We start from the raw sequence: 26,013 nt of genomic DNA, 5'->3' as shown, positions 1-26,013 counted from the left end.
ACAATGTCTTGATTGTATTCAAATGCCTTCATGCTCCTATTTGCATCGCTTTTCCCATTACTGTGAGGTACCGGGACAGCTGTGAGGTACTACAATCTCTCCTTTAATCAGCCTTGTTCCAAGGGAGGCCTGGGAATTGCAAAGTCACAGGACCCAGCTTGTGAAATTGCTGAATGGACCAGGCAGAAGCAGGTTTGTTTACACAGAAAACTGGTGCAGAAACAGCTGGGCAACGCACAAAGAGAATAGATAAAATGCAGGCCAGAACCATGATCAAATCTACTTTCTAAACAAGCCTTGTAATAGATCTCCCAGATGTTGAGAACCAGATGTAAAAGATGATTTATATGCTTATAAACTGAACTTTGCAAAGCTGGACTTTAAGGAGCTTCCGATTTGGAATGGAAGCTGGAACCTGTGTTAGGCACTCACCTTCCCCTGTGTGCAGCATTTAGGACTCAGTTGATCTCAAAGGGATCCAAAATACCAACAGGTAGAGCAAGACTTGGGAAGCTTCTTGGAACAAACCAGCAAGAAGTTCTAGGGACACACATATGTTAAAATACTGCCTTTCAGGGATTGCCTTGCCTTGTCTTACTTTGTGTCCATAGGTCACAGACTTCCCTTAAGCCCAGCTGTCTTTGCAACTCAGTTATTTGTCTTAGAAGAGAGAAAGAGGTCGAAGTTGTTGTGATAGGGCATATTGCATGGGGTCTAATACACTTCTTCCCCATCCCTGCTGATTTTGAGTAATTTCTGTGTCCCTGTGTGCTAAGGTCTCCAGTCCTGTGAGTTGAACAGTGCCTACGAGCAAGTCAGAAGTTGTGCTCTTGTGACTGCACATCTGTGCCGTCAGCCGAAGAAAATGAGCCAGCCCTGACACCCGGGGCATGCTCACTTGACTCACCTCATGTGCCCAGGATGCAGAGGACCTGTTGTGAATTCTCTCCTTATTATGAAGGCTTAAAGGAGTATAACCAACATATCTGGGTTATAGATACCTTTCAATAATGTCACAAATTGCCAATCTTCCTATAGATGCTTGGACTATTGAGCAGACAAGGCTGGTTCAGCTGAGGTTGAAGACACAAGTATCTTGTCTGGTACAGTACAGTGGCAAGTAGTTAAGAGATGGATTTTCCTCCACCAAACCAGCTTAACAAACAAAAGAGTAGCCAGACACCTTCTTGTTTTCTTTAGCCCCATGACTAGTTGTATTTGGGTGCATTATTTTGAACGTAGGTGCTCTGATGTATTATAAAGAGCTGAGAAATCTGCTGCCAGCCATGACTGAGCTTTCACTTGACCTTCAGAGCTGTGTGGGTGGGGCAAAAGAGAAGTACATGACAAAGATTAGCAATAACTACTACTTGTAGACTTTGAATCTTTGAGGGGAATTATTTTCTCCTTCATTCAAAGCTGAGAGGACCTAAGGCGTCAGCTGTCTCCCAAATGCTTTTATTTTAAGTAGGCTGTGTGTGATAAGCAAGCAGCGAACATGCTGTTAAATGTGGAATTTGCAGAAGGGGTGTGCACAGTCTGCCCTGGAGCTGCTGCCAGGAGAGATCTGTTGGCTACAGAGGTGCAGTCAGGTATCCAAAAGGATACTCACCAGTTAACCTTTTATAGGATGTATTTTGGGAGCATTACCTGTCCTTGTCTCCCACATCAACATGAAGATCCTCTATTAGAAAGGAGCCATCTCTGCCTGCTTTCCACCAGTTCAGTGGGGGAGGACACAGACTCCTTGTGGGGCATAGCCCATCGTGGGGATCCTGCTAAGCTGTTGTGAAAGCCAGTGGTCCATGCTTTCATTTTCTCCCTGATTTGTGTCAGTCAAAGGTAAGTGCCTCAGTAAAGAGACAGCATGTGCATTTGTGGAGTAGCACAAAGGGCTCTCTAGACTGTAGTGTAATCCAAAGAACAGATCCATAAGTCACAGGACACAGAGCTGCCCAAACCTTTAGGCAGAAGTGTGCTAGTAAAGTACATAGTATATAGGTGAAAGGGTGGGCGCACTTTTATTTAGTTCAACACACTATCTTATCTGGTGCCAGGGGAAAACAGTTCTTATGTAGCTACAGCTGCTACATAGAATCATAGAATCATAAAATCAGTTGGCTTAGAAGAGACCTCTGAGATCATCAAGTCCAACCCCTGATCCAATGCCACTTTGATTACTAGATCATGGCACTCAGTGCCACATCCATCTCATCTTAAAAACCTCCAGGGATGGTGAGTCCACCACCTCCCTGGGCAGGCCATTCCAATGCCTGACCACTCTCTCTGTAAAGAATTTCTTTCTGATATCCAACCTAAACCTTCCCTGGCAGAGCTTAAGTTCTACTGTTGGTTGCCTGAGAGAAGAGGCCAATCCCCACCTGGCTACAACATCCCTTCAGGTAGTTGTAGAGAGTGATAAGGTCTCCCCTGAGCCTCCTCTTCTCCAGGCTGAACAACCCCAGCTCCCTCAGCCTTTCCTCACAGGACTTGTGCTTAAGTCCCTTCACCAGCCTTGTTGCTCTTCTCTGGACCTGCTCCAGCACCTTAATGTCTTTCCTGAACTGAGGGGCCCAGAACTGAACACAACACCCAAGGTGTGGCCTCACCAGTGCTGAGTACAGGGGAAGGATCATTTCCCTTGTGCTGCTGTCCACACTATTCCTGATACAGGCCAGGATCCCATTGGCCTTCTTGGCCACATGGGCACACTGCTAGCTCATGTTCAGCCTCCTGTCGATCCAAACCCCCAGGTCTCTTTCCATATGTCTTCATATATCTTCTATTAAAAGCATTAAAAGCTGTCCAAGGACAGCCACCCACACCAGTTACTGCCCAAAAGCCCTGCAGAACAGCTGGGGTGTAAGAAACACTTTGAAACACTACATTAAGAGGGTTTTCTTCTCCTGTGATTTAAGGAAGAACACACTTATTTACCTACCAGGCCATTGATTTCAAGGGAGGCAAAAAACTGTGAGAAAATACTAAGAAGTGTCTGAGCTATTACTGAGTCAACTGAAATTCTGCATTAAAAATGACAGGCTGTGTTTGTTTTCTCTTAGGGTCATATTTATTACAGATATTATCTTTATATTTATAAATCTAATGTTTTCAGAGGTGACTTTCCAGACTCCAGGATCACATGCAGTGTAACAAAAACCCGTGCTTTGGTGACAAGGTGTATGAGAGCTTCCTGATATACTTGTCAATAAGAAGAACAACGTGGGTGAAGTTGGGGCACTGCTCAGGCCCCAGGGTGGGGCCACTGCCTGCCGGGACACCCATGCATCCAGTCTCAAAAATGAACTTTTTTTTTCCCTTATTTGTCCACCCGGTGGAGCTAAAACACCACCAGCACCTCTTTGGCATTTTCTCACTGGCCTCTGTCAGGCAGAGTGTCTGAGCTCTGTGGGATATTTAAGTCACCACTTAAAAAAATACCTATGCAAATCTAAGAGTCAGAAAACCTAGTTAGCTCCATGAGTGTCTGCTTTTTGTACCCTGTTGCTTCCTTCCAATGGAATATAGATAAACAACACAAAAGACTTCTCATGCCTCTTTACATAGGATAAGATAAGCAAATCCATGATGTTTCTCTCTAATGTTGATTATAATTTAATTAATCTTGGATTCTGTGTTAATTTTAGAGGAAAAGTGAATGGGGTATGGCCACTACCAACTACTTGGATTTTCAAAAAGAGTCGACAGAGAAGAATCGACTCTGCTGGGCAAAGTTTGTGGAGAAAATACTTCTTTTTTCTGTTAATCCATCAATTTAAAAAGAACGCAAAAAAGACAAAGTTTAATCTGTTATACCCAGTTCTCTTCAGGATCAATTTCTTTTAAGCTAATATGTAGGTAAGCCTGAGCCTCAGCATCCAGCACAGAGCCTGTCCTGTGTGGAGTGACACACAATGAAAAAGTGCAGGATTTGAACTGCCAGGAATATTTCCTAACCCTATTTCTCAGAGTCAACACTCAAAAAATGGCAAGTGGCTCAGAATGACTGAAGGGTAGGAACCTTTAAAGTTAAAATCAGTGAAAAAAACCTATATAGCACTTGATGTGATTACAGGACATGGGCTTAAATTAGAAATTAGAAAGAAGTTCTTTCCTGTGAGGGTAGTGAGAGATTAGAATTGGTTGTTCAGTAAAGCTGTGGATGCCCCATCCCTAGAAGTGTTCAAGACCAGGTTAGAAGTGGTTTAAGCAACCTGGGCTAATGGAAGGTGCCTGTGCCCATGGCAGTGGAGCTGGAACTAAATGACTTTTAAGATCCCTTCCTACCCAAGCCTTTCCACGATTCTATGAATTATTGTAATATAACTCTTTGTGGACAATTGCAATAGTATCTCTAAACCCTGATATTACAAAAAAATTCCAGGCACTCTCAGCATTTGGTACATGGGCAGTTAAATCCTTGCAGACAAAGCTGTACTTTGTTCTCCCTCTTTATACCAGATTTTATCTTATGAACTTCCTGTGTCCAGGAACAGTGTTGGAGGTTCATAGCCTGAGTAACAGCCTATGACTTGCTGATGTGCATTTGCATTCTGTGTGAAGAGCTTTAGAACCATCTCATGCTCCAGGAATGTGGCCAGGTGGCAGGGAAATGACCTGCCTGTGTTGTCCTTTGCCCTGGGTACCTCAGGGATGCATGTGGGTGACACCGAGTTGGGTGGTGTCTGTGCTCTGCCAGGGCTGGATCTTTTCCAGTTCACAGGCTGCTCAGGAAACATGGATTTCCCTGAACCCTGGCTTCTCCTGTGCTGTGAGTCAACAAGATCCTGTAACTTCTCCTTCAGAGATAGAGATGACTGTTTGCATACTCCTTTTGGGGCACAGATGGAAGAAGTATGGCCTTGTGGGCTCCACAGTGGCTGAGTGCAGGAGGTGATGAGGTGAGGACGTTGGGGTTAAGGGAAAGCCAACAGAAAGGCGACAGAGAGTGCGTCTGGCTGTGTTGCTTCCCTTTCTTAACAGCAGCTTTCCATAGAATTGTGTGATCTGTAGCACTTATGATGCCTGTAGCTACCCCAAGGAACCCCAGGGATGGACTTTCCCTGATGAATAGACATCTGCTGGAAAATGAGATGTACACTGGCTCTGGCTCTGCAGCAGAGGTGTGCATCGCTACTCTGAGTCCTTGGCTCCATAAGCTGGGGAAATTCGTATTGAGTCCATGAACTCTCACATCCCTTCATCCTCAAAGATGATTCCCACAAACTTTGAGAATAATGCCAAATGTCCTGCCCCCCTGGAAAGTTGGTTTTGCAGAAACCAGTCTGAAACCTCTCTGAGAATTCCACTGAAGTCTCTTTGGCAATAATATACCGCTGTCATGCTGCATGATGGATCATACTCTGGAAAACACAGCCCTTGGTGGGAGCAGCCAGATAATTGTGATTATCTTGACTACTTGTTTGTGAAATTTGGCCCCATGCCACACTTTGTAAGTACGTCAAAAGTTAAAAGTTTCTATGTACCAGAACCAGCCCCATAGGCTGCTCAGCTTTCCAAAATCCTGATGTGGGAAATGCACCGTTGTGCTCTTCTGCAGGACCACTGTCCTGATATGCTGTTTATCCCTATGCCCTCTCTCCCCATCTTGTTGCCCCAACGGGAGTCACCTACTGCATTTTATGTTGAACATACAGAATGAGGATGAGATGGCAGAACTGCTGCTAACGTTGAGATGCAGCTGCCATGACAGGTGAGTACCTGGATTTTTACCTTCAGATGTGGCAGTGGGGACAGCGGTGCCCTTAGCTGCAGGGAGGATTAGCCCAACTCAAGACAAGGTGCACACTGCTCAGAAAAGGTTTTCTGGGACTAGTGGATATGGCTACCCAGCCTGGACCACCGGGGCTGGTCTTTTATGAGCTCAGGCCTACCAAATGGACATCTCCATATAGCTTTTAGTGTCCTACTAGGAATATATTATTGCCATAGTTCATTCGGTGTAATTACACTAGTAAAACAATGACCCTTTCCTGATTATCTTCTAATAAACCCACCACAAAGCAGCTCATTAAAAAAGAAACCCAAAAAACTAGGTCATGTGTTCTGATCCCCTGCCCCAAAAGAAAGAATTTCGGTTTTGTTTCTCTGCAGTTTTATTAAATCCTGTCCATGAGGAAACAAAAGTGAAAATGGACAGAAACAAAAAGCAAAAGGTATTTGAAGGGCTGCTGTGTTTACCCATAATTTTCTGCTATAGAACTCTGGTATCTTTTGAGGCTCATAGAAACGGCAGTAGAGTGTCCCAGCCAGACCACAGGTCCAGTTCGTGAGAACAACTGTTTGGATCCTCCCTTTGCTACATAAACAGTGCACTAAAAAATATGTATATGTGGAGGAACCATGGACTCATTTAGCATTTTCCCTTGTCCACTGCTTTAAGTTACTTTAGACTGCTAATGTTGTTACAAAAATCTGAGACTAAAAACAGGCTTGGTTTTTGTTATTGGTTCTAATGGCCTCAGAACAGCCTTGCTAAGCCCTTAACACTCTCATCTTCTTAGAAATTAACAGAGAGAAAAAGACACTACAGGGTGGTGCCCATAATCCATTTCAAATGTCTATTTTATGATTTAATTAAAAGAACACATCCTAAAGGCACGTTTTTCTTTTCATTTGACTGTGAAAACTGACCAGCTCAGACATATCTATCCTATAGCTGTTATAGGTCTTACTAGATGATTGTCCCTGGCCCAATTGCATCATTGTAACCTTTGTCCCTGTCTTTCCTAACATTCAAACTCTGTGCACTTTTTTGGTGTTTCCCCAAGAGTTTTGTTGGTCAGCAGCTCTTTTTGTTTTCAGAGTTGCTGTAGCATGCCTGCCTTCTATAGCTCACCATAGTGCCTGCCATAGTGTTCATTACGGAAGACAAACACGCATTGCTTTGCAGACCCTTGTCTTTTGTTCAACTATTTTTGAACAGAAGAAACTGGTTTACAGTGAATTTTTTGGCTTATCTTTGTCTGTGAAAAAGCCATAGTCTTTCTCATTGGGGCTGGGCAAGTACAATACTGTAATGTGAGAGGCCTGACAACCTGCAAACAATGTAGCTGACAACTTGTCAGCTGAAGAGTACTTGTGTGTAAGAACTAAAGGTACAAAACAGGATATCATATAAACGTGCTCATTTTCTGTGTGCAGGAGATTAGCAGTGGCTAGAAAGCAACTGACTGGAAGAGGAAAGAGAGATTTGAAAGGACAAACAGAAGAATAACACTCACAATATACATGTATTTCAGTCTACAAAGGCCTGGCCAGTAGGTCTACATGTTTGGATGCAGGATTGAGCAGTTTTGCATGTACCTGCAAAGTTTCATTTTAAAACAAACAAATTTTTTCATTATTCTCTAGGAGCCAGCAGAAGGGAAATCACTGTGGTAATACTGAATATGCTAAGGTCTGAAGTATGTTGCATCTTTTATAATGACTGCTGTGAGGGTGATTGCAGCCTTAGAGAAGTTGTAACCTCATGAACTGCCTAGGCGTGAATACCACTATTGTCTCCAAGTAAGAAAAACAGAATCATAAAAACCAGAAACTCCTACAGTCCTGGGCCAATGCCAAAATCTTGTATATTCTATCAAAAGATAACCTGCTTAATTTTGAATATGTTCTCACAGTAGCTTATTTTGTTCTTATAACTGTGTGGCCAAGTGAAGGAGAGAGTGTTCTGGAAACATACAGCATTTGTTTGACAAAGTTCAGACACAAACCAGGTTCCTAGCTACATATCCATTCAAAACTGCATTAGGAAAAGCTTTGAGATAAAAGGATAAAGGTTAACTTTCTTTAAAATCACACTAAGGAAGTCATAAGGAAGGGGCAAGAGGCCACTATCAAGCCCCAGGCACTGGTAGTTTTTTCAGACCCTTGCATTTGTACCTCTTAATAGTGGTGCTAGAAATGATGCTGTGTGCTTAAGGCTTCAACACATTTGATATTGAGACAGACTTCTGTGCCAGCCCTTAGATGGTAATTTAATCTCCACTATTCCAGAGCCTGAAGGGAGCACAGCACCTTGAACCTCAGAACTGTTGGTCTTGTCTTTTTTAAATATATGCTTTACCCTCAGAGCAGGATAAAATCCATCTCATGTCAACTTATGACAACAGTGTTTTTTAAAGGAATTACTTAAAGCCTCAGAGACTGAGGCTTAATTTTCCAGATGCTGTACAAGCACATTTTACCCTGTTTTCCTTTTTGTTGAAATCATGCTGTTATTGCTCTTGTGTGTTAGGAATGGGGTGCTTTGTTTCTTTAACAACGGAAGGATGGGAGAACCTCACTCTGTGATTTCTCTTTACCTTCTATGATCTCAGTGATCCTTAGGACACTGCTTTTTCAGCTGAAAATGGTATTTCTTTGCTGAAATTACTCAACTGAGAAACAAAGGACCATTCGCTTCTCCAAGGCTACTGTATCCTCTCTCAGCAGCACTGTGAGGTAATGAACTCAGCATCTAGCTTCTACTTCCCCAGCCAGCTGTGCTTGTTGCCACCCTCAATTTCTGGCCCAAGAATGTTTCAATTTGGATGCAAACTTCTTTTTCCCCAAAAACCTTTGTTCATAAAATGAGGACTGGAGTGACCTTTTGTATTATGACAATTAGTAACACTGAACTGCAGATGATAGGCCCAGATTATTCTATTAGGGGTCGAGATGGCTTTCATTACACAGACAGGTTAGCTGATACCAGGGATGTCTGGTACGAGCTGGTACTGTGATAGATGGATTTTAGGTCACTGCAGCAGCTGCTGGTTGATGCTAAATTAAGCCCTATCAGTATGGTCTTTGTTTTCTGAGTCTGAGGTGGTCCTTCTAAATGAGTGCACCAGGAATTTTCCTTCCTTCTCTACAAAAACCCCCTCAAAAACAAATGAGTATTCAGCATGACATCTAGTGTGGGGGTTTTAGCCTGATTTTGGCATCTCATTTATGCAATCATTTTTTGTATAAGAATATATCTGTCTGTCCACTCTACCCCAATAACTTTTCAACTGTTGAACAATTTCACAGCAAATCTGTCAAAATTTGACAGCAAATTTCAGCTGCTGGAAATGCGGTCTTCTAACTTTTGCACTAAATAGCCATTTATTCCATTAGCACTTGTTCCTCCAACAACCTCCTCCCTTTATGTGTATGCAGTGGGTATTGGTATGTAAGTTAATATTCAATTTGTAGCTGCTAGCCAAAAAACACTACCTTAACCCCTGATGCCTATGGATTTTTGGATTTTTAGCTTTTTGTAGATTTTAGAAGTTAGCTGTATTATATCCCTTACCCTTAGCACAGTAGTTTACACATTTACCGAACACTGTTACCCCAATCCATATCAGTCCGTCAGAATTTCATGAGCTTGTTTAGACTTTCCTCACGGCAAGCCTTCATTCTGTTTAAGAACATCTGCACCCTGGCTTGAACAACAAGATATCATACAAGCAAAGTGACCTTCAAACCCAGGACTTTGGAGATGCTCCAAGGAGTGGATGTGCTGTAATGAAGAGGAGGATGAGAAAGAGGGGTCCCAGAGCCCCCTGCCTCAATGTTCAGAAGGGTGTGCCAGGGGGAGGTGCTGAGAAGAGGATAGATCTAGGGTTGATTAGGATAATACCTTAAATTGTAGAACCCCGTGGACACATGAAGCACATCAGTATGTATTCCTGTGGGCCACAGGCCTGAAATTGAAGGACTTACCCTCTTTATCTTATCTTATACACTAAGTTGGCTCAGAGTCCTGTTTTCTACGGTCTCTCAAGGCAACACTCATCACCTTTCTTCCATTTTTCATTATGTTTTCCCTCTAATATATTCTCATGAAAATATAGCAATTCTTTTCAGTAGTGCACGTTACATTACTTAGAGTTTATTTACTCCTGTAAATCCTAAGAAATCAAAGGTTTTCCAGTACAACTGTGATTCCTCAAATACAGAAATGGAAAGCCCAGCTTCTCTCAGGCTATGGGTTTACTACCATTTGGCAGTGGGATTAACCTAAGCAGACACTGCTCCTGTTATTGAACCCCATGTCTGCTACAACTGCTTGTGCCATCATTGTTCAAGTAGAGCTGACTTAAGACTTGTTCAGTTTGGTCACGGGGTTGGAGGTTTTTTTGGGGTTTTGGGTTTTTCTTTCTGTTTTGCTGTAAATCACAGAGCAGTTCCCCATTAGCTGCACTGACAATGGAGGCACAGAGCTCAGATTTCTGGGTTTGCTTACAGAATTATGGCCTTACTTTGCATGTGGCAAAAAAAGATTTAAGCTCCTCTTTGCATGTGGGTTTTTGGGAAATTAGTGAATTCCCATGTACTTATGTGCCATTCTAAACTGTGATATAGATACTTTGGGAAACTTCACTTTGTATCTGTAACCTCTGAAAGAACGATTTAATTTTTGAGGTAGTTGGCCTTTTAAATGGAATATTTTGCCAAGGCAATGACCCATTTTCTAGGTAAAGTGTGATGTAATCACCTTTACTATGAGTCACAAACCACTCGTATCTTCCGGAACCTAAGAGCAGTCATAGTAGCAAATGTCCAGTGTAGTTCTTGGGAAATTAAACAGGGTCACATCTGATTGTGTTTCAATTGAAGGACTACTGAAAATTGAATTTGAATAACAGATTTATCAATTACACAAATAGCAACAGCTGGTTCAACTAAAGCAAATTAAACTCTTCAGGAAGAGTCTAAAATCCACAGTGAGATGATGGGGAATAAATAAGGAAAATGAGATCTTGAGAAATTTTCTTACTCTGACAGCAGGAAGTAACCTGCTGTTTAAAAAGGCAACTCCTATGGAAGAGCCAAGGAATGTGGAGCTCCGAATTTACACAATTTGATGCAGTTGAATTGAAGCCTTTTGATTTCCTTAATATATAGGTGGTCCTCTTTCCACCTAAATGTGGTTTATTTTAATCTGGTCATCCCTGCTTTGGCATTCTTCACATTCCTATCTCCCGCTGAAGGTAATGTTTATTATATCATCAGGAGAACAAAATGGTTTTCCTAGAAGCAGACGATAAAACTTAGAAAAGTGAGCAGATTCTCAAATCTGAAAAGATAATTGAACTCAGCATTTACCAAGGTCTTCCTGCAACTCATTCTGATTATTTTTTATCTTCCAAGAAAATATTAATCAAAGAGAGTTTCTGATTGATTTAAAAGCTTCAACTTACTTAGTGTAGCTTTGATACATTCTTGAGACTATTCATGGCTAATGGGAGAATTTATCTGAGCACTAAATGTGAGAAACCCCACAACTGACAAAGGTAAAGTTTAACTTTTGTCCTCGTGATCCTCTGCGTAGGAGGATATGGAAAACAAAACTCTGTCTGAGTGCAAAGGGAATGGAAACTTTGCGGATTGTGAATGTACTGACCTTCAGAAAGGGAGCAGTACATGTTTTGGGTTTTGGTTTTTCTTTCTTGAACATTTCAAGTTATTACGATGAGTCACGGAGGTCCCTAAAGACTAGATATTATATTTGATCCTTATGAGGTTTATACTCCTTTTTTTGCTATATGCCTAAATGCAATTTAAAAATTCTCATTTTAAAAAAGAAAAAAGTAATCATTATTGCTGCTCTGAATGTAGGTGCTCTGTTGCTGTGATTAGTCAAAACAAAGTGGGCAGTTTGCACCCACCTAGATTAAGGAAACACAGTTTATCTGATCTCAGGTTTACAGGATATCAGAACTACACTGTTCTTGGGATTTGCCTCTATTTGTAAATTTGACAGATAGTGCAACCTTATCTACAGTTAGCACTTTCTGCCTCAAGTTGGCTTTTCCTAAGTTTTTCTTAATATTTGGGTTTTTTTCCTATTTATCTCATAATTATCTTCCTCTTGTGTCCTCAAGGAGTTGATGAGCCACATCTTCCAAAGAAAATTTGTTCACTATTTTTTGTGGAATGGTAATCACCATCTTATATCACTTTAACAGACAAAACTTACCTGCTTACTGCTGAAATGGGGGTTGGTGCTTGCAATGAAACTAACACTCCGTAATTCAAAATAAGTGGATCATGTACCATGAAGGTATTTGATACCTTTGGGAAGCTGAAAATGTGGCCATTAGCCAGTGATAAGTGATTTTAATTTTTAATGCAGATTTTATAGGTGCATTTAGATTTGTGGGAGAGTGGGTACAGGAATCTCCCTCTATCTCTTGGTTCACTAGCTGAGTTGCATGACTTTCCAATGAAGCCTTGTGAGGCCTTGGAGAAATACCACATTTCCAATTCCTCAAAGCAGCTTGGAATTAAGATCGTTTCTGTTATTGCTATATATCAGAAGCCAGGCAGGCTATAGATACAGTTGAAGTAATACATTTAATGTTTTATGGAGTACCTTTTTTTTCACCCAATTGAATGTTTGTCCCTACAGTTTATGTTCTTAGCTAGATTTAAAGACCAGAGCAGTATTACTGAAACTGCAGAATATGTTAGCACTGACAATATTAAATTGCTACTGAGCCAGTTGTATCTCCAGAAAACATCTAAGATAAAAATTGTGGTTAACAATTGTGAATGCCAAGTTGTTAAAGATGTGTATGTGTAATTGGTAAGGCTGAAATCCTAGGAAGATATTCTGACATTCACTTACTGTGATGAGAAACTAGGTAATAGTATTGTTCCTGTTATTTAAGGTACAGAAGAACAGAAGAAATGGAGAGGCAAATAACAGTGTGTTTTCTCCATCTCTCCTCTCAATAGATGTTTAGTAGTGTGTACTGAGGCACCATTAAAAACAGATATTTTAATGCTGTGGAAGATCCTAAATGGGAAAAGGCACCAAAGAAGGGTGACAGCTGGGAGAGACTGATATTTGTCAGGTCTCTCTGAAAAGAATTCTGGATTCACAGTTACACAGTTACATCAGGTACTTCAGGGGCTGTCTGTGCTACTTGATGGATGTGGCATTGATAATGCACTCACATTGCAGGTCATGCGTTCTGCCTCCAGAAATTTGCTCTATCACTTTCGCTGTTTCAGCCAACACTGCCATTAGTTTTATTTTCATAAACACTGGTAATGTGGCATCCACACTTTTATTGGCACTTTGACCTATGTGATTAGATGGGACTCCTTTTGAAAGCAGTTTCCTTTGGTTGAGGACAGCTTTTTCTGAAGGCTGCCTTCTTCCCCCCTCTCCAGAGCTAAAAGTCTGGAAAGTAGAGGGCCTTGTTTCAATTTGTCAATCCTATTGGTTTTTAGGTCAATACTGTGAACAGGAAGCTTGCTGCAGCTGGTGAAAGGACTGCAATAAGGAATAGTCCTTGTGATGCGCCTGAGAACATCACAGAGAACCAAAGCCAAAACCTCCCTTTAGCTTGGGGAGGGCTTAAGCATCAGTGCTGTCCCCTTGCTCTGCTTCTGGAGAATTATTCTGGTCCCAGGCTGAAGCCAGACACGGAATACTGATGATAATGCACTGTTCCTCAGGAATTTCAGTCCTAAGGAAAAACCTTTAGTTACATTCTCATTCATGTCCTTTGGGGAAAGGACTATGCATAGTCCTTTCCCCAGAGGACATGAATAAAAATCATTGCAGCTAAGTGAGGGAAATTCCCTCTTATCTCCTTCTCTGAAAAGCAAAGGAATTGCTGGGAATGGAGAAGTGTAGGAGCTGCTACTATACTGAAGCAAAGCAAGGGCAAAGAGCCTGACAGCTCAATGCAGCTATACCTCTTTTTCTGCTTTCACAAGCATTTTAGCCTGCTTTGTAGTTCCTCCCCTCCCCTCCTCCTCACTGTGACATGAGGCTGCCTAGCAGAAAGGGTGAACATGAAACCTCTTGCCTTGAGGCCTGGGAGGGGAGGAAATAGCAGTTTCTATTGCCAGATTAGGAGGAGGCTGAAGGGTACAGAGGCACAAGGGCAGATAGTGGCTGGCAGTGGAGTGACATAAGGGAGGGAAGGAGGGAGGGATGCAGAAGAGTTAAGTAGGAATGCTGGATTAGCTAGCTTTGGGAGAATGTACAGTAAAAAGTCAAGAAACTGTTACAATACGTTCAATGTAACTTCATTTGGGGAGTTCTGCTTGAAGTCCCCAAACTGGAGGTAACCTGTAGAAGTAGATCTCTGAGCAGTTGTAATTAAAACAACATGCATGTACAAATACGGAGCTCAGTTCCTTATCTGACATTAAACAGTTCCCTATATCAGATAAAACTAAACACCACACCCCACCACTCCTCAGATACAGTATTTTGAACCTTGGTTTCCGGGTAAGCAGCCTCCTTAAAAACCATATAGCAGTGATATGACAACCATTTTAAACCCTTTAACCTTTTTGGGGTTTTTTTGTGCAACTGCTGAAAAGCAAAGGTTTCTCTGTCTATCATTATGTGAAGTTAAGTGGTGTAACAGTAGAAGCTGTACTCTACTAGCTGTCACCACAGCTAGGTGGTTCACATTTGACAGATAGTATTGTTTTATATGGGAAATGTCATCACATATGACAGGAAATCTGAAACAGTTTTAGAAAATGTACAAATGAGTCTCTTGCAAACTCATCTTACTGGAACTCTGTTACACAAAGTTACCCTATAGTGTCATAATGCTCTGTCACACTTCCTTTATTTTTACTCCTCAGTTCTCAGTTATGTGAACACCCTGCTATTACTCTGTCATCGCAAAGTGGGGCTTTTAAAAATATTTTATCTGCTGTTTCTTCCTAGGAAATGCCGTGCTGGAAGATTTTGAACTTTTGGCCAGCGTTGCTGTGGAAGTTCTTCAGATTTTTGAATGCAGAAACACTTAATGTCTTAGGCCGGCGGTGGAAATTTATAGTCTTATTTTGCCTCTCTTGTTCTTCCTCCGTGACCTGCAATGACCGCTCACGTTTCCCCCCTCGCACAGCCTGTATTAGGAAACACGGCCGAGTGCCCAGGGACAGATGCGGGACCCTCGGGGTTGGGCCTGGCCTGTTCCTCGGGCCAGGGCCGTGCCAAGGGAAGCGGGGCGGGCACCGGGACCCGCCGGCCTCGCCTGCTCCGGCCTGCACCGAGCCCCGGCGGGCTGGAAGGGGCCCCGGCGGGCTGTGCCGCCGCCAGACGCTCGGCCCCTCCGGGCGCTCCCCCCCTGCCGCCCGCGGAGTTGGAAATCCCCGCCCGGGACAGCGCGTTCCGCGGGCGGGTTTCCCCGCCGGCCGGCAGGAAAGTACCCGATGTCCCGCTGCCGTCAGAGGCTGGGGCCTCCCTTCCCCTCGGCACAGTCCCCGCCCGCACAGCACAGCACTGCGAGCGACTGCGGCCGCACGACGGCGCTCGCTTGGGGAAGGAAAGAAAAAGGGAAGGGGAAGGGCAGGGCAGGGCAGGGCCCCGCCCGTCCCGTCCCGCGGCGCCTGCGCCCGGCGGCCGCCGGGGATTCCCGGTACGCTGTCGCAGTCGGAGTTTCCCGGGCGGGCGGTGCCGGCGGGGGCTGCTCTACCCCCGCTCCCTGACAGGCATATAGGCTGGGGCGCTGCGGGACGCGCTGGGGGCCTGCACGGAGGCCGTGAGTACTGCGGGGGCACAGGGAGGGGGACCGGGCCGGGCCGGGCCCTGCCGGGGAGGCGGTGCCGCAGAGCAGCCTGTGCCGGGCCGGGCCCCGGCGCTGGAGGGGAGCGGGGCAGCCCCGCCGGGGCCTCTCGGGGCGAGGCCGGGCCGGGGAGGGCCTGCGGGGGCGCGGCAGGACGTGCGGCTGTCGCGACAGGTTGGTCGCGACAGACCCGTCGGGCCCGCTCGGGTGCCACAGAGCTGCGACCTGAGCGCAGGGGCTGTTCGGGTAGTGCTGTGTCACGGTGACTGGAAGAGCTTTTTAGGAACTGATACTCCAAACCAGAACCTTAAATACATATTTTTGTTGGTTTTTTTTCATATATTATATATATATATATATATATATATATATATATATGTATTTACAAACTTCTGAGCTTTGTGTTTGCCCTTACCTGTATTTTTGGTGACGTTCAGAAGTTTGTAAATACGCATTTTTGTTGGTTTTTTTTCATATATATATATGTATTTACAAACTTCTGAACTTTGTGTTTGCCCTTACCTGTATTTTTGGTGACGTTCAGTTTTGCTGATGTCCTGCGCTTCAAATATAATTGGATTTAGCTAAATAAAAAAGTCTAGTGCTCTTTAAGTCAGTGTCGCAAAACTGGATCTTCACTGTTTGAGAAGCTGCACGCTTAATGCAATTTAAATGGTGCAACTTTAGTACAGGGTCTTACCTTTAATTATGCAAGTTGCGATCAAGTAGCCTGATTAATATGTCTGTCAGAAAAGTTCTGCTCGTGGATTACACAGTTTTGCATATGCGTCAGTAGTAGGGAAGTTTTGTAAAATCCACTCTATATCAGTGTGTAAAGTTGACTCCCTGAAACTTTCTAGCTAACATTACACAGGCTGAGAAAGTTGGGGCTGTTCAGCCTGGAGAAGAGAAGGTTGTGTGGAGACCTCATAGTAACCTTCCAGGATCTTAGGGGAGCAGCCTGCAAGGAAGCCAGAGAGAGACCCTTTGTCAGGAGCTGTAGTGACAGGACAAGGAGTAATGGGTACAAATGGAAGGAGAGGAAATTTAGGTTAGATATTGGGAAGAAATTATTTACTGTGACGGTGGTGAGACACTGTAACAGCTTGCTCAGGGAGGTTGTGGACACCCCAGCCCTGGCAGTGTCCAAGGCCAGGTTGGATGTGGCTCTGAGTGACCTGGGAGGTGTCCTTTTGTATGGCAGGGGGATTGGGACTAGGTAATCTTTAAGGCGCATTCCAACCCATAACATTCTATGATTCTGTGGTTATAAAAATGCTTATGTTGTTTCAATTTGTGTAATTTCTGTTTGCATAGACATTGCGTGCACCTCATTTTGTATATTTTGAAACACTCCTCTTTTTTTCCTTACAGATTTTGTTCTGCCCAAAAGAATTAAATGATTGAAACTACAGATACTTACAGTTTCTTCTTGAGAACAGTCAGGATCAATATGGAGGTGTAGGCACCTTAAAAGGGACTTCAGTCTGTACTCTGGGAGGTAGTTCTGTGCATAAATCAAGAAACAAAGGTGTAATTTTTTTTTTTAAATCTGAGGGTTCTGTTTTCTTCTGTATACCATAAACATGGCATGCAGAAAAAACTTAATTCAACAATATAAAGCATCAGAATGTCCCAACACAAGGCAATTAATTTACATTAAATTTGATAACTCTCTAGTTGTAACTAAGGCACCAGGTTAAAACTGAAATGCTCTGTTCAGTGCTGACAGTGTTGTAGACAGAAAAGCTGGAGCTATCCCAGATTTATTAACAAACAGAGTTCATCCTTGTCAGAGACAGTGTATAGGATTTGTTTCTCTATTAGCTGAATATTCGATACATGTGAAATCATGTATAGACTAACTTCTTCAGTCTTAACAACTTGTTGCAACAATATGCAGAAGTTGAGAGGTTTTTTATGGAAGTCCAGTAGTAGCAAGTATGCCAGATCAGTTCAGTAATGTCAGTTCAGGGTCTCTATATTTTGTATGCCCTTTGAACTTGAGAAACTCTTCTTTTCAGCTTTCCAATGAAGTTTTATAAACTAAAATCTATACATGTGTATAAGCTACGTATTTATCAGCTGTCTAAGGTGAAATACAGTTTTTAAATCACTTAGCATATGTTCTGGATAGAACAATGTTGTTTTACTTGCCCTACATTTTAGTTTCTTTATTAACAAAGGATTAGTAAACCCATTTGAGGTTTCCCTGTTTTGATACCACCTTCACTAGCCTGTCAAATTGGTACTGCTCTCCCAGATATAAAGGAAGGCATGTGATGCTTATATGATTCAAAGGAAATTGCTTTTCAACATGCTTTCTTCAATTGTTAAAATGGGATGGGGCAGCTTTTGCATTGAAAGCAGTTGTGTAAACTAAGACAGAAGATCTTTGCAAATGTTTACAGGCTGTTAATCATGGGACTAATTCTACTCATGTGCATTCGAAGTTACCTATTAAAGGATTTATTGCTGTTGTACAGGTGGGGTTATTCCAAATTGCCTTTAATGCACACAACTACCTCCCAGAGGAAGACTTGTCCCATTTTTCCAAAAACAGTCCATTATGAATATCGTGGACGATAGCCCTTTCTTGGCTAGCATCATGAGGCAGAATGCTGCGTGTGGTGAACTGAAGTATGACCTGTCCTGCGAACTCTACAGAATGTCGACGTTTTCTACTTTCCCCGTTAATGCGCCGATATCAGAACGGAGTCTTGCCCGGGCTGGGTTTTATTACACTGGTGTGCAGGATAAAGTTATGTGCTTCAGCTGTGGCCTAACTCTGGATAACTGGCAGCCAGGAGATAATGCTATGGAAAAACATAAACAGCTATATCCTAGCTGCAGTTTTGTTCAAAGCATGCTTTCAGTTGACAACTTTGGACTGTCATCTCATTCTGCCTTTTTGCCCTCGGTTGCAAACAGTCTCTCATCATCCCTACGTTCCATATCGCTTTCTCCAAGAGTAGAACAAGTTGGATATTTCAGTGGCTCTTTTTCCAGTTTTCCTCAAGACCCAGTAACTACTAGGGCAGTTGAAGACCTTTCGTTCTTGGGATGTAAGCTCTACAATCCTTCTATGAGTACAGAAGAGGCCAGGCTACGCACCTTTCACTCATGGCCACTGACGTTTCTCTCACCCACTGATCTGGCAAAGGCTGGACTTTATTACTTGGGGACAGCAGACAGAGTTGCTTGTTTTACATGCGGTGGTCACCTGTGTAACTGGGAACCACAAGATAATGCTGTGTCAGAGCACCGGAGACACTATCCTAACTGTTCTTTTGTGGAAAACCTCACCCGAGACCAGCCAAGTTACAATGTTTCAAATGTGAGCATGCAAACCCATGAGGCACGTGTTAAAACATTCATCAATTGGCCAACCAGAATTCCAGTTCAGCCTGAACAGCTTGCAGATGCTGGCTTTTACTACGTAGGTAAGAAAAACAGACTTCTCTAGTTTTATTCATGCTGTTCTGTCAGCATTTACTTTAAAGTAAATTGTGTGAATATTTGCTATGTATTTTGCCTTGCTCTTTTTTTAAAGGTCGCAATGATGATGTGAAGTGTTTTTGCTGTGATGGTGGGTTAAGGTGCTGGGAATCTGGAGATGATCCATGGATTGAACATGCAAAGTGGTTTCCAAGGTAACTTGCAAAATCTTTATCATAATTTGTTCACATTCTTAAATGCCTCTAATTTTTGCAGGAATGTACTGCACTTCATGGTTTTGTTTAACTTCACCATATGATGTACAAAATTATTTTTTCTTTTGGATGTATTTCACGTGTATTTAAAAGCTCTGGAGTGTTAAAGTGGGCTTAATTAAAACATTTCTTCATTAAGCATTGTATATAATGCTTTTCACTTCATAATTGAAAGCATCCCCACATCAATAATAGCAGGTGAGGGTGCATTATTAATGAACATACTTCTCTAAGAGAAGCAGTCAGAAAGCAGACTGAGGAGAGCACAAGCTGCTGAGAAATGAAGTAGAAGGAATATTTAACTCATTTGTTCTAGTTCTGTGTCTGTGCTGAATGCTCTTGTACTAGTTTTTCTACTTGTGCAGTTCAGTTTCCTACATGTGGAAAGCCTTGTGAGGAAGGTTTCAATGGCTGTTTCATATGTCTCTATTGGAAAAATTACAGAAATAAATTTTTAATGTCACCCATAATTAAATAGCAATTACATATGTAATTACTATTTGTGCCTGTGGAAATTGCTACCTACATTAATGACAGAAATAGCTGTGCTTAATTTCAGGAAGGCTAGTAATAGTTCTTCTCATTAGATATCTCCAACTAGGCTTTCGTGGGCAATTTACCTGTTCCTGTTGGACTGCATGATATATGGACAGTTAAATGACACCTTTGTTCCTTACTGTGTTAAGTCTGTTGGTAAATGTATTTAAGAGATAAAACTCAGCATTAATGAAGCAGATTTGGCTTTGATAGTGATGTTAAATTTTGTTATTTTGAATCATTTAAGTAGGAGATAAGAATGGTGAGATGCAAGATAGAGACAGTTTATCACTGCACTTTGTAGTGATGCTGACATATAATTTCTCATGACATGCCATTTTGATTACAAGTGGTAGCAAAATGTAAAGCTGCTGACCTGCTGATGGCTGCACATCATTGAAGAGTTTTATTAAAGTGTCACCACACACTCGGCTGCATCAAGCTTCCAATTAAGAGTACTCTTTTTCTCTTTTGAAGGAAGAGGAACATCAGTATTTAAGATACACTGGGTTTAAATTCCTTCAATCTTCTGTAATTTTTTTTCCTTTGGAAAGTAGAAAGTATAATTTGTATTCTTCTGTCAATTTTACAGGTGTGAGTATCTGCTTCGTGTAAAAGGAAGAGAGTTCGTAAGTCAAATTCAGGCCAGATTCCCCCATCTCCTTGAACAGGTAAACTTTACTGTCCTGTAACTTTGCTTTTCCCTTGTTGAAGAGTGCTATGTCCTTTTTGTGAGTTTGGTCTGTCGTTCTGCCTCATTTCTGCATGTATTTCTCCTAAGTTTCCAACATGATTAGTGCTCTTCATTAGCACATACAAGAAACCATTGTCTAACTATGGCTGGTTTTGGACTAGTACAGTTTTAACTTCTACAGGTTACTTGTGGAAAATCCTATGAGGCAGTGAGCTGCTTTATGTTAGGAGAGGGAAATTCTGACTGTGTGTCTTTGGATAATGCAGATCAGTAATTATTATTTCAGAAATCAGTCATGGAGAGCCTGAATCTTTTCTGTTATTCTTATGGCAAGAGTATGCCAAACTCCCCTTCATGGAAGTGGTCAGCACCAGCTTTATATTGATTATGTATGCATGGCCAGACTTTGCAAAGGAAGATTTGGGAAGGGCTCTCCACACGTGGGTGTGCCCTTCCAGCCTGTGCAGTGGATTTTTTAGGTGAGGCACAGCGTGCGCAGAACTGGCCCAACCATTTAAGTCCTAAGGTCCATCTGCCACGGCCGAGCGAGCTTGGACAGTGACAGTGAAGTCCTCAGGACTGTCACAGCACCCGGTACTAACCGGGGCTGACCCTGCTGAGCATCCAAGATCTGACTGGATCGGATGGCAGGGAGGCATTGAACTGCCAGGGGACGGTCCCACTGAGACTCAAACTCACGACCTTGGGATTCGGAGTCCAGAGTGCTCTCCCTTACACCAAGGGACCACCATATATTGACTATATAGTTGCACAAATTTGCAGACTTGTGTCACTGCATGTGAAATGTTTAATGGTCACCACTCGAGTAAAAGGCTTAGCATGGTTGGTGATGAAAGAATGTGTTAGAAAGGTATGTAGAGGGAAAAGCAGTGTTTTGATACTAATGTAGTTCTTTTGTGTTCCACAGCTCTTGTCAACCTCTGATCCACCTGCAGATGAAAACAATGATCCCCCAAGTATGTATATTGAAGCATGTTTTAAAACTTTTGCAGACTTAGTGATTGCTGGGAAGAGTTTATTCTATCCTAGTCCCTGCTGGCTGAGGACAATGAGTAGGAATCCCATGTGTCTGGAGCTTACTGAGTTGAATGGAAAATACTGGTCAAGAGCTGGGACAGAGCAGTTGTTTGTACTATAAACTCTGATTTCCCCTCCTCCCTCATTCCCCCAAGATGTTTTTCAATGCTGAAGTTAGAAATGACTAAGTGTAAAAAAAGCTGCTAAGACACAATGGAATTCTCAGTGGTTTCTCTGGATTAACCTAGGTTTTAGCAGAGGCCTGACATGGATTCATATTTATCTTGGATTCAATCCATGGCTAAGCTGATGTCTTAAAGTTTTAAAAATTCCATTTGACCACTGAAACTTTTTACTGCCAGATGTTCATGTGTGTAGTTACTGTTGATTGTGACTCCTGGGTTGTATTGGTATTTTATTCTTTATATGATACATGGTGTTTTCCTCTTTTGATTAGTTATTCATTTTGGCCCTGGAGAGAGTCGTTCAGAAGATGCAGTCATGATGAACACGCTTGTTATTAAAGCTGCCTTGGAGATGGGATTCAGTAGAAGGCTAATAAAGCAAACAGTGCAAAGTAAAATCTTGGCCACTGGAGAAAACTACAAGACTGTTAATGATCTTGTGTCTGATCTGCTTATTGCTGAAGATGAGAAGATTGAAGAAGAGAAAGAAAAACAATTAGAAGAAGTGGCATCAGGTACACATAAGGCATAAATAAAAGTGAAATCTGAAGTGGTTTGTAATAAGTATAACTTTTTTATATTTGTTTTTATTCACTAAGTCATTTGGTTAATTGCTGTTAGGATCAGCTTTTCTAAAAGCATTGTCGGGATATCTGTATGGAGCTAGCAGTCTGGCAATTGTGTCATTCCCTTTTAGGAGGATGGTCCATACCAGGGGCCAAGGGTTCTGAATCACCTCTTCTTTCCGAAGCCTCCTTTTTTTCCATTTGTGTGCCTTTATATTGGTGTAAATAAAATACTTGGTGCACTCCACTATTTTTTTTTCCAAATATGCATGCGCTTTAAGCTGCTTGAATCAGTAAGCCACCATATCCCACCTCCTAGAAGAGGTCATAAACTTCTATAAAGTCAGATTCTGTAAGGTGGCCAAAGATCTGCTGTGTCTGACTCAGCCCACGTATGTCAGCAATTTAGTGTTTATTTGATTGGTCGTTAACATTTTCTGTTGCTTCAATGCCATATAAGTTTTGCAACCTAAATAAATCCTTCAGGTTTTGAGTATGTGAAGCATAATGGCACTTCTCCATTATAAATTGAATTAAGGCTGCTTCTTTCGCAGTCACATTTCTGTCAAAAAGCATGGATGGATTCAGCATTAAATCCTAATGGAAATTTTTTTGTCATTGTTTGTGGTAGACTTAAAATGTCTCCAGAGTCTGTGTTGACTTCTGAGGGTTTTTTGTATGTAATTGTGTTAGACACCTCTTAGAAGAGATTTCTTCTATCTACAGATATGATTTTGCCCACCACTGACTAAAGTTGACTTCCTGGTTTTCCATAAGTTAGTGCTGGTGTTATGGAGAGTTGTTTTTTCTTTGAATTCTCTGAAGAGTGTCAGTCTTGCTAGTGTGGAGTTAGACAAGATCCCCTCAGATTATTTAACCTATAGATGGGAGCAGGAGGTTCCCATGCTGAAAAGGTTTTGGCTCAGAAGCTGCTTGTGTGTGGTTTTCTGAAGTCTGTTTGTTATATGAATGCCACTAAACTTACCGAGGGCTTTATTACTGATGTGTAATAAGCAAACATTTCAAGTAGAGTTTAAATAATGTATCAGTTACTGTTAAACAGAAGTGCAACTTGGAGTAGTGTATTCCTAATAAACATCTAATCCGCTTTACATTCCAGATGATTTGTCCTTAATCCGCAAGAATCGAATGGCTTTATTCCAACGTTTAACATGCATACTTCCAATCCTCGGGAGTTTACTGTCAGCTAAAGTGATAACAGAACTTGAGCATGATGTTATTAAGCAGAAGACTCAGACAGCATTGCAAGCAAGGGAACTGATAGATACAATTTTAGTGAAAGGAAATGAAGCAGCCAGCATATTCAGAAACTGTCTACGAGATTGTGACCCTGAGCTGTACAAAGATTTATTTGGTATGTCTGTCTTGGTTTATTTTGTTTCTAAAGGATATAATTTTATAGAAGTCTAACCAGTGCTCTCACATAGCAACCAGAAGAAAAAGAAACAAACAGATGCTCTTTTGCTGTTTGAATATAGATTAGTAAAATGACAAGGACTTTTTTTCTCTTGTTTTAGTGGAGAAGAACATGAAGTATGTTCCCACAGATGTTTCAGGTACCTTAAATTCTACCTTTGTATCTTAAAGGGTATTGTGAAACAAATAGCAAAAAAAGAAAATTAGTTTGGTTAGGAAATAGGTTTTATGCTTTATCCTCTCTCTAATTCTGCTTTAGTAAGATGGACTGAAAAAGTTAACCAAAAGTTAAGCGCATGTACAGACTTGCAAGCAAGTTTATCAGCTATAAGCTGTATCCTATGCCTTACACATGCTTTTGCACCATAGGATGTAGAGCTTTCTGGAGCCCAACAGTTCAAGCACATGTTAGACTTGATCCTGATACAAGTTCTAATTCAGGCATTTGGTAAGGACTGAAGAATAAATAGTTGGTTAGCGTTCCACAGCAGGGATCATCTCTGCTTTTCCAGTATGGGTTATAGGTGTCCTGAGATCTGGCTTGACCCAACAGCTGGGTAGATAAACACTTGTCAGTCATGTGATTGAGTTTGCTCTAGTTCTTAGACCTGTAGTTTAATCTGTTAACAGACTGCAGAAAGGTTTACAAGGCCTGGATATAGCTCATTCCACCAGTCAGGCTGTGCTCTGTGTTTGTGATATCCAAGGAAGTGGAAGTACAGCATTTACTAAAATGTAAACACTGGTTGGCCTTCAACCCCTGAGCTGTCTGTCATCTCACAGAAGTGGAAAGTACAAACTAGTTCCTTGCATGCCACTTTCTGAGCTCTGGAAAATGTTCTTATTTTCTCACTGTCATCTGTATTTACTGAATACAGATGGGGAAGTAAAGGGTGAAATGGAGCATGGCTATATTCTAAATATATTTTGAAATGTTATGGATACATACATTCAGGCTGACAAAAAGTTAACTTTTTTTCAGGTTTGCCAATGGAAGAACAATTAAGAAGATTGCAAGAAGAAAGAACATGTAAAGTTTGCATGGACAAAGAAGTTTCTATTGTTTTTATTCCATGTGGGCACTTAGTGGTATGCAAAGAATGTGCACCATCCCTTAGAAAATGCCCCATTTGCAGGGGGACAATCAAGGGTACCGTCCGTACGTTTCTTTCCTAAAGAGGGAAACTTGCAAAACGTCTTTGTTCTCCAAGTACTGAAGCTTAAGCCAGCAGTGTCTTAAGAATGGAAAATTGTGGTACAGAAGGTAATTAATCAACTACCTAATACAGTTGTGTGATAGTGAAGTGTATTGTCGTTATGAGTATACCAGGCCTTTGGTGCCAAATACTCCTTCAGTTCATAAAACCAATTCAATATTAGGGTGAGGTTTTTGTGGTGTTCCTTTGTGAGCAGGGAAAGTAGTTTCATTAGTGTCACTTTGATTAAATAAACTTTTTGGTTGAGTTCCTAAAATGGAGCTCAGCATAACTCTTCTCATGAGTTTCCTCCACGTGGATGTGAGGAAATACATTAAGATTGCTCTTATTAATAATTAATATTAATTAACTTTAGCTACTTCTGTTTTGGCTTTCTTTTGGACTTGAGGAAAAAAGAGGCTAACTGTTGCAGGAACAGCAGGAATTTTAAAAGTTTTTTCATGTCTTGATACTTGTGTATTACTAATAGTAATAGTTGATACTTAGTGTATTACTAATAGTTTCTATGAAGACAATTAAAATATTTCTACTTCTCAAATGAGTACTTGTTTACTCTGTTCCCATTGCTGTCTTTTCTCTGAAGACTGCAGCAGGTAGAATGCTGTCTTTTCCTGACAAAATTTTGGGGTTGTTTGCCTGCAAAAAGTACAATAAAATTCCATTTGTCTTTCTTTCATTTTTGAACAGGAAAGTGAGCTTCTGTGCTGCTTGGTGACTCCCTCCTTATTTAAAAACAAATAGAAACGCCCCCAAAGCCCCAGCAGCATCTGGTACTTCCTTCTGTCTTGATTTTTCAAAGCATAGAAATCCTGGTCCTCATAACCTTAAAGATGAGGCAGAGAGTAGCTCTGCAGTCTTTGTGCGAAGGATTAAATGTAAAAGCTGCTTTTCTGTGTTTGGAACTTTGTAGTGATTGTGCAGTATTGAAATTTGATATTCCAGCCCAGAAATTAGTAATACTAGAACCAAGTATACTTTCTTAAGTATATGTGTGTGCGTGTGTCTGTGTGTATATACACGTCATTAAGATGAATTCTCAGGGGGAGCTGGAGAGGTCAGGCTTACCTGAAGAATGTGGAAT

At 41.7% G+C, this 26,013-nt stretch overlaps 1 protein-coding gene across 1 annotated transcript; it reads left to right on the top strand.

Annotated features, from left to right (window-relative positions):
• The first annotated feature begins 15,333 nt into the window (after nt 1-15,333).
• BIRC2 (baculoviral IAP repeat containing 2) lies at nt 15,334-25,608 on the top strand. Its single transcript, XM_071555154.1, has 9 exons — nt 15,334-15,521; nt 16,920-18,988; nt 19,099-19,198; nt 20,388-20,466; nt 21,418-21,466; nt 21,985-22,227; nt 23,399-23,653; nt 23,817-23,855; nt 24,698-25,608. The coding sequence occupies exons 2-9, from the start codon at nt 18,115-18,117 to the stop codon at nt 24,889-24,891; spliced, it is 1,833 nt and encodes a 610-aa protein (XP_071411255.1). The 5' UTR covers nt 15,334-15,521; nt 16,920-18,114; the 3' UTR covers nt 24,892-25,608.
• Nucleotides 25,609-26,013: the final 405 nt, after the last annotated feature.

This window comes from Pithys albifrons, chromosome 1, assembly GCF_047495875.1.
Source record: "Pithys albifrons albifrons isolate INPA30051 chromosome 1, PitAlb_v1, whole genome shotgun sequence".
Classification (NCBI taxonomy): Eukaryota; Metazoa; Chordata; class Aves; order Passeriformes; family Thamnophilidae; genus Pithys; species Pithys albifrons.
Note: the sequence above shows the minus strand (reverse complement) of the source record. Positions and strands in the feature narration are given on the sequence as shown.

Bases quoted from the DNA above. Each gene is read 5' to 3' on its own strand.
- BIRC2 (XM_071555154.1), top strand. From the start codon at position 18,115: ATGAATATCGTGGACGATAGCCCTTTCTTGGCTAGCATCATGAGGCAG. The intron at 19,199-20,387 runs GTAACTTGCAAA...TCAATTTTACAG, and splicing joins CATGCAAAGTGGTTTCCAAG to GTGTGAGTATCTGCTTCGTG. The intron at 20,467-21,417 runs GTAAACTTTACT...TGTGTTCCACAG, and splicing joins TCCCCCATCTCCTTGAACAG to CTCTTGTCAACCTCTGATCC.